The sequence below is a fragment of the Lithobates pipiens genome, unplaced genomic scaffold (genome assembly GCF_037356315.1).
Source record: "Lithobates pipiens isolate NorthernLeopardFrog02 unplaced genomic scaffold, aLitPip1_a1.2 Scaffold_28, whole genome shotgun sequence".
NCBI lineage: Eukaryota > Metazoa > Chordata > Amphibia > Anura > Ranidae > Lithobates > Lithobates pipiens.
The window spans coordinates 170467514-170479825 of NW_027507789.1; the positions used below are offsets into that span (position 1 = coordinate 170467514).

At 47.6% G+C, this 12312-nt stretch overlaps 1 protein-coding gene across 1 annotated transcript in view; it reads right to left on the minus strand.

Annotated features, from left to right (window-relative positions):
- LOC143934806 (keratin, type I cytoskeletal 19-like) overlaps positions 1-11460 on the minus strand; it is a 21762-nt gene extending 10302 nt beyond the window's left edge. The window contains exons 1-4 of the mRNA XM_077458428.1: positions 10687-11460; positions 10052-10134; positions 9815-9971; positions 8337-8498 (exon numbers count right to left, since the gene is read on the minus strand). Of these exons, the coding sequence (XP_077314554.1) occupies positions 8337-8498; positions 9815-9971; positions 10052-10134; positions 10687-11460 (1176 nt within the window). The remainder of the gene's footprint in view (positions 1-8336; positions 8499-9814; positions 9972-10051; positions 10135-10686) is intronic.
- Positions 11461-12312: the final 852 nt, after the last annotated feature.

The window sequence follows — 12312 nt, forward strand, 5'->3', positions numbered from 1 at the left end:
AGAGACCAAGCCAGACAGACAGAAAGCGAGCGCAAGCAGAGAGAGAGAGAGAGAGAGAGAGAGAAGGTAGATCGGGCGCACGAGAGAGAGGGGGGAGAGAGAGAGAGAGAGAGAGAGAGAGGGGGAGAGAGAGAGAGAGAGAGAGAGGGGGGAGAGAGAGAGAGGAGAGAGAGAGAGGGGGGGAGAGAGAGAGGGGGGGAGAGAGAGAGAGGGGGGAGGGGAGAGAGAGAGAGGGGGAGGGAGAGAGAGAGAGGGGGAGGGGAGGAGAGAGAGAGAGAGAGAGAGAGAGAGAGAGAGAGAGAGAGAGAGGGGGAGAGAGAGAGAGAGAGAGGGGGAGAGAGAGAGAGAGAGAGAGAGGGGGGAGAGGGAGAGGGAGAGAGCGCGCAAGACAGACCAAGCCAGACAGAGAGCGAGCGAGCGCAAGCCAGAGAGAGAGAAGAAAGGAAGATCAGGAGAGAGAGAGAGCGAGCAAGACAGACCAAGCGAGACAGACAGAGAGTGCGGGAGAGAGAGCGCGCGAGCCATACAGCAAGAGCGAGAGAGAAACAGAGATAGAGAGAAGTAAGGTAGATGAGGCGCACAAGAGAGAGATAGAGAGCAAGCAAGACAGACAGAGCGAGCGAGAGAGCGCAAGCCAGAGAGAGAGAGCCATAGAGAGAGCGCGCGCCAGAGAGCAAGAGGGATCGCAAGAGAGCGAAAGACTAACGAAAGATCAAATAGTATGTAGACTTAGCGTTTACAAAATAAAAACTAAGAACAAAATTGATATTGAAAAGCGAAGGACAAAAATAACAAAATGGCACTAGAGCAAAAATATCCATAATAAGAATAAATAAAAAATGGACGAGATTGAAAAAATTAATAAAGATCAAGTGATAAATATAAATACAAAAAAATAGTTTGTAAAAAGCTTGATAATTGGACAAATAAAACCTGCAACATAGACAATAAAGAAGATAAAAAAAAAAAAAAAAAAAAAAAAAAAAAAACCAGAAAGAGAAAGAAAGATAAACAAACAATCGAGATTAATAACAATCAATAAAGGTGATAAATATTCAACATTGTAGATATATAATACACCAATTCTGAATAGCTTGGTTTTGAAAAGATCAAATCCAATTGTCTCTTCAATCTAGATAATAGGAAATAAAAAAAATAAAAAAAAATGATTATTATTTGTATAAACAAAATAAATGTTAAACTAAACAATATTAAAAATACCGTAACAGAAATATCCAGGCTACCTACCTTCAACAAAAGGCGAACCAATGTACTCAACGCCTGATAATCAAATAGGAATACGACCAGTATTACCTAAACATATATATAAAAAAAAAAAAAAAAGTGAGTTGAAATGAGTTTATTATACTTGTAAAATGATCACTTGTGTTAACATGAGAGCCAACTTCCTGAGATGTAATAAGTAGTTTCTGATGATGAAGAGAAGCAGCAAGTATGATCGATCCGTTAAATTTTTTTGGAAATATTGAGCCTGACACTGAGTGAGCGGTGGTGAGCATGGTGGTGAGTGTTATTAAGTCGGAAGGTGGGTGGTAGCAAACTTGAAGGTGGGGTGGTATTGACCATTGATGGGTGTGGTGTTTATCGAGGAGGTTGTAGATAGCGATTGTCTTAGGTTAGTGGAAGTGTGTAGGAAGGTGATTGTTTAAGATCAAAAAACTTGATGGTACAGTGCATGGTGGTTGGCGTTTTTGAGCAAGGAGTTATTACTTAGGGAGATAGTGGTTGTTCTGTAGTTAACAAGGAGCTGGTTGGTGGTGATCATGGAGATGGGTGGTTTTGACCGGGTCGGTGGATGATAGTGGGCAAACGGGGATATCTAAGGCTGGTAATAGTAAGTGAGAAGACTAGTGGGTGGTACAAGGATACTGGGCGTTAGTGAGAGAGATGCTGGGTGGGGTTGTTGGGTGGGAGTGAGAGAGAGAGATGCTGGGTGGGAGTGAGAGAGAGAGATGCTGGGTGGGAGTGAGAGAGAGAGATGCTGGGTGGGAGTGAGAAAGATGCTGGGTGGGAGTGAGAGAGAGAGAGATGCTGGGTGGGAGTGAGAGAGAGAGATGCTGGGTGGGAGTGAGAAAGATGCTGGGTGGGTTGTTGGGTGGGAGAGAGAGAGATGCTGGGTGGGAGTGAGAAAGATGCTGGGTGGGTTGTTGGGTGGGAGTGAGAGAGATGCTGGGTGGGAGTGAGAGAGATGCTGGGTGGGAGTGAGAAAGATGCTGGGTGGGAGTGAGAGAGAGAGATGCTGGGTGGGAGTGAGAGAGATGCTGGGTGGGAGTGAGAGAGAGAGAGATGCTGGGTGGGAGTGAGAGAGAGAGATGCTGGGTGGGAGTGAGAGAGATGCTGGGTGGGAGTGAGAGAGAGAGAGATGCTGGGTGGGAGTGAGAGAGAGAGATGCTGGGTGGGAGTGAGAGAGAGAGATGCTGGGTGGGAGTGAGAAAGATGCTGGGTAGGAGTGAGAGAGAGAGAGATGCTGGGTGGAGTGAGAGAGAGAGAGGATGCTGGGTGGGAGTGAGAAAGATGCTGGGTGGGTTGTTGGGTGGGAGAGAGAGAGATGCTGGGTGGGAGTGAGAAAGAGATGTGGGTGGGTTGTTGGGTGGGAGTGAGAGAGATGCTGGGTGGGAGTAAGAGAGAGATGCTGGGTGGGAGTGAGAGAGAGATGCTGGGTGGGAGTGAGAGAGAGATGCTGGGTGGGAGTGAGAGAGAGATGCTGGGTGGGAGTGAGAGAGAGAGATGCTGGGTGGGAGTGAGAAAGATGCTGGGTGGGTTGTTGGGTAGGAGTGAGAGAGAGATGCTGGGTGGGAGTGAGAAAGATGCTGGGTGGGTTGTTGGGTAGGAGTGAGAGAGAGATGCTGGGTGGGAGTGAGAAAGATGCTGGGTGGGAGTGAGAGAGAGAGACATGCTGGGTGGGAGTGAGAGAGAGAGAGAGATGCTGGGTGGGGAGTGAGAAAGATGCTGGGTGGGTTGTTGGTGGGAGAGAGAGAGATGCTGGGTGGGAGTGAGAAAGATGCTGGGTGGGAGTGAGAGAGAGAGAAGAGATGCTGGGTGGGAGTGAGAGAGAGATGCTGGGTGGGAGTGAGAGAGAGAGATGCTGGGTGGGAGTGAGAGAGATGCTGGGTGGGAGTGAGAAGAAGATGCTGGGTGGGAGTGAGAGAGATGCTGGGGTGGGAGTGAGAGAGATGCTGGGTGGAGTGAGAGAGATGATGGGTTGGAGTGAGAGAGATGCTGGGTTGGGAGTGAGAGAGATGCTGGGTGGGTTGTTGGGTGGGAGTGAGAGAGATGCTGGGTGTGGAGTGAGAGAGAGAGATGCTGGGTGGGAGTGAGAGAGATGCTGGGTGGGAGTGAGAGAGAGAGATGCTGGGTGGGAGTGAGAAAGATGCTGGGTGGGTTGTTGGGTAGGAGTGAGAGAGAGATGCTGGGTGGGAGTGAGAAAGATGCTGGGTGGGTTGTTGGGTGGGAGTGAGAGAGATGCTGGGTGGGAGTGAGAGAGAGATGCTGGGTGGGAGTGAGAAAGATGCTGGGTGGGAGTGAGAGAGAGAGAGATGCTGGGTGGGAGTGAGAGAGAGAGAGATGCTGGGTGGGAGTGAGAAAGATGCTGGGTGGGTTGTTGGGTGGGAGAGAGAGAGATGCTGGTGGGAGTGAGAAAGATGCTGGGTGGGTTGTTGGGTGGGAGTGAGAGAGATGCTGGGTGGGAGTGAGAGAGAGAGATGCTGGGTGGGAGTGAGAGAGATGCTGTGGGAGTGAGAGAGATGCTGGGTGGGAGTGAGAGAGATGCTGGGTTGGAGTGAGAGAGATGCTGGGTGGGTTGTTGGGTGGGAGTGAGAGAGATGCTGGGTGGGAGTGAGAGAGAGAGATGCTGGGTGGGAGTGAGAGAGAGATGCTGGGTGGGAGTGAGAGAGAGAGATGCTGGGTGGGAGTGAGAGAGATGCTGGGTGGGAGTGAGAGAGAGAGATGCTGGGTGGGAGTGAGAGAGAGAGATGCTGGGTGGGAGTGAGAGAGAGAGATGCTGGGTGGGAGTGAGAAAGATGCTGGGTGGGTTGTTGGGTGGGAGGAGAGAGAGAGATGCTGGGTGGGAGTGAGAAAGATGCTGGGTGGGTTGTTGGGTGGGAGTGAGAGAGATGCTGGGGGGAGTGAGAAAGATGCTGGGTGGGAGTGAGAAAGATTCTGGGTGGGAGTGAGAGAGAGAGACATGCTGGGTGGGAGTGAGAAAGATGCTGGGTGGGTTGTTGGGTGGGAGAGAGAGAGATGCTGGGTGGGAGTGAGAAAGATGCTGGGTGGGTTGTTGGGTGGGAGTGAGAGAGATGCTGGGTGGGAGTGAGAGAGAGAGATGCTGGGTGGGAGTGAGAGAGATGCTGGGTGGGGAGTGAGAGAGAGAGATGCTGGGTGGGAGTGAGAGAGATGCTGGGTGGGAGTGAGAGAGAGAGATGCTGGGTGGGAGTGAGAGAGAGAGATGCTGGGTGGGAGTGAGAGAGAGAGATGCTGGGTGGGAGTGAGAGAGAGAGAGATGCTGGGTGGGAGTGAGAAAGATGCTGGGTGGGTTGTTGGGTGGGAGTGAGATAGATGCTGGGTGGGAGTGAGAGAGAGAGAGATGCTGGGTGGGAGTGAGAGAGATGCTGTGTGGGAGTGAGAGAGATGCTGGGTGGGAGTGAGAGAGATGCTGGGTTGGAGTGAGAAAGATGCTGGGTGGGTTGTTGGGTGGAGTGAGAGAGATGCTGGGTGGGAGTGAGAGAGAGAGATGCTGGGTGGGAGTGAGAAGAGATGCTGTGTGGGAGTGAGAGAGATGCTGGGTGGGAGTGAGAGAGATGCTGGGTGGGGTGAGAGAGATGCTGGGTTGGAGTGAGAGAGATGCTGGGTGGGTTGTTGGGTGGGAGTGAGAGAGATGCTGGGTGGGAGTGGAGAGAGAGAGATGCTGGGTGGGAGTGAGAGAGATGCTGGGTGGGAGTGTGAGAGAGAGAGATGCTGGGTGGGAGTGAGAGAGAGAGATGCTGGGTGGGAGTGAGAGAGAGAGATGCTGGGTGGGAGTGAGAAAGATGCTGGGTGGGTTGTTGGGGGGTGAGGGAGAGAGATGCTGGGTGGGAGTGAGAGAGAGAGATGCTGGGTGGGAGTGAGAGAGAGAGATGCTGGGTGGGAGTGAGAAAGATGCTGGGTGGGTTGTTGGGTGGGAGTGAGAGAGATGCTGGGTGGGAGTGAGAGAGAGAGATGCTGGGTGGAGTGAGAGAGATGCTGGGTGGGAGTGAGAGAGATGCTGGGTGGGAGTGAGAGAGATGCTGGGTGGGAGTGAGAGAGATGCTGGGTGGGAGTGAGAGAGATGCTGGGTGGGTTGTTGGGTGGGAGTGAGAGAGATGCTGGGTGGGAGTGAGGGAGGAGAGATTAGGGTGGAGTGAGAGAGATGCTGGGTGGGAGTGAGAGAAGAGATGCTGGGTGGGAGTGAGAGAGAGAGATGCTGGGTGGGAGTGTGAGGAGAGAGATGCTGGGTGGGAGTGAGAGAGATGCTGGGTGGGAGAGAGAGAGATGCTGGTGGGAGTGAGAGAGAGAGATGCTGGGTGGGAGTGGAGAGAGAGATGCTGGGTGGGAGTGAGAGAGAGAGATGCTGGGTGGGAGTGAGAAGATGCTGGGTGGGTTTGTTGGGTGGAGAGTGAGAGAGATGCTGGGTGGGAGTGAGAGAGGAGAGATGCTGGGTGGGATGGGTGGGAGTGAGAGAGAGATGCTGGGTGGGAGTGAGAGAGAGATGCTGGGTGGGAGTGAGAGAGAGAGAGATGCTGGGTGGGAGTGAGAGAGAGAGATGCTGGGTGGGTTGTTGGGTGGGAGTGAGAGAGATGCTGGGTGGGAGTGAGAGATATAGGATGGGTGAGAGTATGCAGGATGGTGGGTGGTTCGTGGGCAGGCTGGTGGGTGGGAGTGGACAGGCTGGTGGGTGGTTTGTGGGCAGGCTGGTGGGTGGGAGTGGGCAGGTGGGTTGTGTGTTACTCCGGTGGGTGGGAGCGAGTAGGCAGGATGGTGGGTGTGAGTAGGCAGGCTGGTGGGTGGGAGTGGGCAGGCGGGTGGGAGTGAGTATGCAGGATGGTGGGTGTGAGTAGGCAGGCTGGTGGGTGGGAGTAGGCAGGTGGGTTGTGTGTTAGGCCGGTGGGTGGGAGCAATTATGCAGGATTGTGGGTGGGAGTAGGCAGGCTGGTGGGTGGTTTGTGGGCAGGATGGTGGGTGGGAGTGGGCAGGTGGGTTGTGTGTTACGCCGGTGGGTGGGAGCGAGTATGCAGGATGGTGGGTGTGAGTAGGCAGGCTGGTGGGAGGGAGTAGGCAGGCTGGTGGGTGGGAGTAGGCAGGCTGGTGGGTGGGAGTAGGCAGGCTGGTGGGTGGGAGTAGGCAGGTGGGTTGTGTGTTAGGCCGGTGGGTGGGAGCAATTCTGCAGGATGGTGGGTGGGAGTAGGCAGGCTGGTGGGTGGTTCGTGGGCAGGCGGGTGGTTGGGTGTGAGTATGCAGGATGGTGGGTGGGAGTAGGCAGGTGGGTTGTGGGTTAGGCCGGTGGGTGGGAGCGAGTATGCAGGATGGTGGGTGGGAGTAGGCAGACTGGTGGGTGGTTTATGGGCAGGCTGGTGGGTGGGAGTGGGCAGGCTGGTGGGTGGGAGTGGGCAGGCTGGTGGGTGGGTGCGAGTAGGCAGGCTGGTGGGTGGGAGTATGCAGGATGGTGGGTGTGAGTAGGCAGGCTGGTGGGTGGGAGTAGGCAGGTGGGTTGTGTGTAAGGCCGGTGGGTGGGAGCAATTCTGCAGGATGGTGGGTGGGAGTAGGCAGGCTGGTGGGTGGTTTGTGGGCAGGATGGTGGGTGGTAGTGGGCAGGCGGGTGGTTGGGTGTGAGTATGCAGGATGGTGGGTGGGAGTAGGCAGGTGGGTTGTGGGTTAGGCTGGTGGGTGGGAGCGAGTATGCAGGATGGTGGGTGGGAGTAGGCAGGCTGGTGGGTGGTTTGAGGGAAGGATGGTGGGTGGGGAGTCGGTAGGCTGGCGGGTGGGAGTAGGCAGGATGGCGGCTGGGAGTAGGCAGGCTGGTAAATGGCAGTGGGCAGGATAGAAAAAATAAATAACTGTATAAATAAATTAGTAAATAAATACCGTTCAATTGACGAAATTTCTTTTTTTTTCCTCCAAAAATTCGACAGTCACAGAAGAGACTACTAAGAAAATTAATTCTGAAATATAAAATAAAAAAATAAAAAAATAAATATTATAAAATAAATAAATAAATAAATGAAAAAAAAAAAAAAATTCTTAACATTCAAACAGTAACAGGGAATTGAATTTTTTTTTTTTTTTATATAATACAAAGGCAAGTAAATGTGATGCAATTAAATTAATTAAATAATATGGAGACTGAAAAAAAAAAAATACCAAAAAATAAATAAATAAAAGATTAAAAAAATGAATACACCAGAATTAAAAAGATTTATTACTTACCTTTTGTAGTTGTAAGATTGCTGCTGCAGAATCGATAGTCGGTAGTTGAATAGATAAGTGGAGATAGTCGGTGGAGCCCCTCGACGCACGTCCTTCACCTATCCAGATCACTCAGCCTCTGCTAACAAAGGGATTCCCAAATCGAATATGGCGCCAATTTACACATGCAATCGCGTCACTTCCGGTCTCGAAATAACGCGATTGTAGCCCTCGGTGATGCCCAAGGCATCCTGGGAAATGGTGTCATACTTCTCCCAGGAGCCTCAGCGAGCCGGGCTGCCGAGGAAGTGACGTTCTTAGCCCGGGCAATGGAAGAGGCAGATTTCGTGGGACCACCTAGCAACCGCAAGAAATAGGTAAGTAAAAATTTTTTTATTATCCAATTAATTTTAAGAAGACCATTTGATGCACATACGAGTTAGGTTATATTTTTGGTGGCAACTCCACTTTAAGTTGATTTGCACATTTATATCAGTTTTTATATATTTTAAGTTATGCCACTGCATTTTTTTCCTTTGTTTACTTAGGCAACAGCCTTTAAGCCCATTTGCACCAGTGCCCCAATAAACACTCATATCCCTGATCAGGTGACATGAGCGTGGCCGTTGGTCAGAGTAGTTGTGACTGTGCAAGGGGTGTGGCGGACCTCTGAAGATTTCTGTATGAGAGCAGTGGTCCTGATGTTCACTGTAATGTGAAGATTGGAATGGTACAGTACAACTGAGCATTAAAGCTGAAACATGTTCTCATCAATATTTATTGTTTATTGGAATATAACCATTAAGTAATTGGACCTAATGATCAAAATGTAATAGATTGCTATCCCACTATTTTTCTAACAGGTTAAAGAAGCTTTTTTAGTCTACAAAAAGACTTACCCGCTGTCGGAAAATAGTTTCCACCTCTCTCAGATTTTGCTCCATCAGATTCTCATACTGCTCTCTGATCTCAAACAAGGTTCTATTCAGATCAGCTGATGGAGCAGCATCCAGTTCCACATTGACCCTGGCACCCAACTGAGATTGCAAAATGTTGACTTCCTGTAAGTAAAAATGTTAAAAACTATTGTTATGGGTACATAATGTGTGCTTTAGAACCTGTGTTGACTCGGCTTTTGGGCTTATGTCAATGTGCAAAGATAGGGGGCTTTTAGATGCATTTTAGAATAGTTTGAGAAATTTCTGTGATCATTTAAAGTGTTACTAAACTCCCTGTGGAACTTAGGGGGTTAATCCTCTGCATTGTGTAAAAAGACTGTTTGATTCTGGCTTCTCTGCTCCTCCTCTCCTTCCGTTGTCCCCTGATAATTTCCTGATAACACAGAGCCTATGGAGTCAAGCTGCACATGCTCAGTTTGGTGTGTATCGGTACTGAGTTATCTTTTTGTTGGTAGCTTGCATATGATCAGCAAAGGGCCAATCAGCACTAAACAGACAGAAGATCAGGAGTCTTTCAGTTTTATAGGACAGTCAGAAAATTTCTTCTACCAGCTTTAACCAGTGCTCAGCTGGACACTGATAGAAGTCAAAAGGCTGCTCTGACTGCTGATGAGAAAATGTGTTTAGGAGTTTTTATTTACATAGTTACATAGTAAGGTTGAATAAAGACACCAATCCATCCAGTTCAACCTGAGTGACTGTCTACATATGTCCCTATCCCTGCACACTCACATCAGTCCCTACCCTCAAGGAGCCCACAATGCAAGGTCCCCATTCTTATACTAGGGCAGTGATGACGAGCCTTGGCACCCCAGATGTTTTGGAACTACATTTCCCATTATGCTCCACTACACTGCAGAGTGCAAGAGCATCATGGGAAATGTAGTTCCAAAAGATCTGGGGTGCCAAGGTTTTTGCCATCACTGTACTAGGGCCAATTTTGGACAGAAGCCAATTAACCTACCTGCATGTCTTTGGAGTGTGGGAGGAAACCAAAGTACCCAGAGTAAACCCACTCAAGCACAGGGAGAACATGCAAACTCCAGGCAGGTGGTGTCATGGTTGTGATTTGAACCAGCAACCCTTTTTACGGCTAGGCGGGAGTGCTACCCACTGCGCTACTGCGCTGCCACTGGGAATTTCCATGTTCTGTGTACTGAGGGAGACCTCATATAGTGAATGCAGTGTCCTGGGTTTAGTAACACTTTAAGTTCATTGAAAATAAAAAAAGATAAAAACATAACAAAAGGTGTTAAAAATTGTCAATTTCCCACAGATGGCCCAGGATGACAGCATACCTCAAAAGCAAAAGTGATTTCAACAATATTTACACCTGCTCTGTAACAACACATTATAGAAATATTTTTCTTAAAATAAATGTCTGATTTATCTTGAAAAAGGGGTAACAGCTATCCCACCTCCCCCTGGTTCCTCTTTATTAGCTGCAGATCCTCCTGAAGGTTTTCTACTTGTGCCTGTAGATGGCATATTTCCCTGTTAAGTTCTTCCAGGAGTATACGAAGTCCATTCACATCAGCCTCAACACTGCTTGCCAGTTGGCATTCCATTTCATACCTGGTGACAAAAGGAAGACAAAGCAATTAATGCTGATATTGATAATAATCACGAATGACATGAAATATAGAAATGCCTACTTGTTTCTGAAATCATCTGCTGCTAGACGAGCGTTGTCTATTTGCAATACAATCCTGGCATTTTCCACAGAAGTTAAGGAAATCTGGAAATGATAAGTGTTAATTATTTATTGCAAAGGATAAATTCATAAAATGTATTTGCCTAAGCTTTGTTCTGTATCAATTAAGGTAGCTTACTGCATATCTGTTAAGGCTTGCACTGTAATATGACTTAAGGGTACATTTTACACTAGCCACATGCTAAAACATTCTCTTTTAGCATTCAGCTGGTATTCAGAAATGGTGATGAGTAGTGCCATGGGTTTTACAATGCAAGGCATTGTTTACCTTTTTATTAACTTTATTGAAAGTGTACAAATTGTACACTCCATTCAGGTCTCTACACAGCCCTGGGTTGCCGGGTCCTCCAGTGCTATCTAGTGTGCTGCAGAAAAATGGTTCATGTCTATTTTTCTGTAACACACATCAGAGTGCTCAAAAGCATGAACGAAATGCACTGAGACCCATTTCGGGTGCTGTATAAAATATGTAATACGGTATAGTTTGAGATGCCTAATATGCCTAATCTGTTTTTATATTTTAGATATGTAGGCATCAGGGTGAGTTTAAAAAATATACAATTATCATTTATTTACCTGGCCTTGAAGCTCTTGAATGATTCTGAAGAAGCCGCTGTAGTCAGGTAGAGTGCTGGGTTGATTCCTCTCATACCACTCTTGGATATTCCTTTCAAGCTGGGAGTTCTGTTGCTCTAGGGAGTGGACTTTGTCCAAGTAGGAAGCCAAACGATCATTTAAATGCTGCATGGTTTCCTTCCCATTGACATTGAACAAACCATGATGGCTAATGATGCTTTTATGGCTGCTGCTGTGAGCACCTCCATGAACGTGTTTGGATATGGAGATTCCTTTGCCTCCTGATCCTCCATGTACACTGGGGGCTCTATAGTGATTACTATGATGGACTTTATGGGAGCTTTCATGGTGGGTGGCATGGGATCCTCTATAATGAGAACTATGAGAACCTGTAGAATGGAATCTGTGGGAGCCTCCATGGTGGGAAATATGGGAGCCTCCATGATGTAAATTATGACATCCTCCATGATGAGAAGCATAAGAACCCTTGTGGTGATCAGAAGAGTGGGATCCTCCATGATGAGAAGCATGAGATCCCCCATGGTGGTGAGAGGAGTGGGGTCCTCCATGAAGGCTAATTGAAGATCCTCGATGAAGAACACCATATGTGTGGCTTGGGATCTTAGACAGTTGACTATCAACATGGCAGCTTCCATGGTGTGATATAGCAGAGGAGTGACCACCGTAACTCATGATGATGGATTTGGGTGGTACAAATGACCTAAAAGTATGTGTTTCTAAATGGATGTCCTTCATAATATGTTCTCTATTCATTCTGCTGTCTTATATATGGAAGACTGGGAGTGCCACAAAACATTAATTACTAATATTAATGTTTACAGGTATCTGACTGCTCATCTATCCACTGCTTTACATGCTTGACATTATGATTTAACATTAAACATTTGATAATCTGCTTGGAAAACTTTAGACAATTGTAAAACAATTTCATAATAATTAATTTATTGCTGCCCAGCTCATTAGAAACTTTTGCTCATTTCACCATAAAGAAATAACAATAAAGGAAAAGCCAACTGATCACACCTCAAATAAAACACTAAAAAATGCAATATTGCAATGATAAACTAATGAAATGTTTAATCACAGTATACAGTTAGTCCAAAGCTGGACACAAAGCATCAGATTTATTTTCAATTTGATCAAGCTTCTCTGAAATATATAACTACAGTGGTAAAGTGTCAGGTACTACCCAATCAATGTATTCAGTATTCCATTTATATCTATTTAGGTAGCCTATGCACTTATCAGCTGGCAAATGTTGTTTCTTTGTCATAATAGCATTTATCTATTCTGTACAATAAAGAGTCAGGGTTTCAAAATATTTCTTTCTGTATTATCTTACTTGAGGACCTGTGTTTTGGACACTGTTTTGGAAAATAGGCACAGCACGTAAATTGATTCCTATTGGGAGTGTAGTTAGACCCGAGAGAACCTCTCTGATAAAGCTTACCCAGTCTCATTAGCAAGTAAATCTGCAGAAGAAAATACTCAGACATGGTACTCAGACATTTGAAAAGGCCATTTTCAAGAACTTGTGGCTCAGAGGACGTTCTCACAAATTGGACCTGCTTTCAAGTTGTGCTGAGCAAGAATAAGGAATTGCTG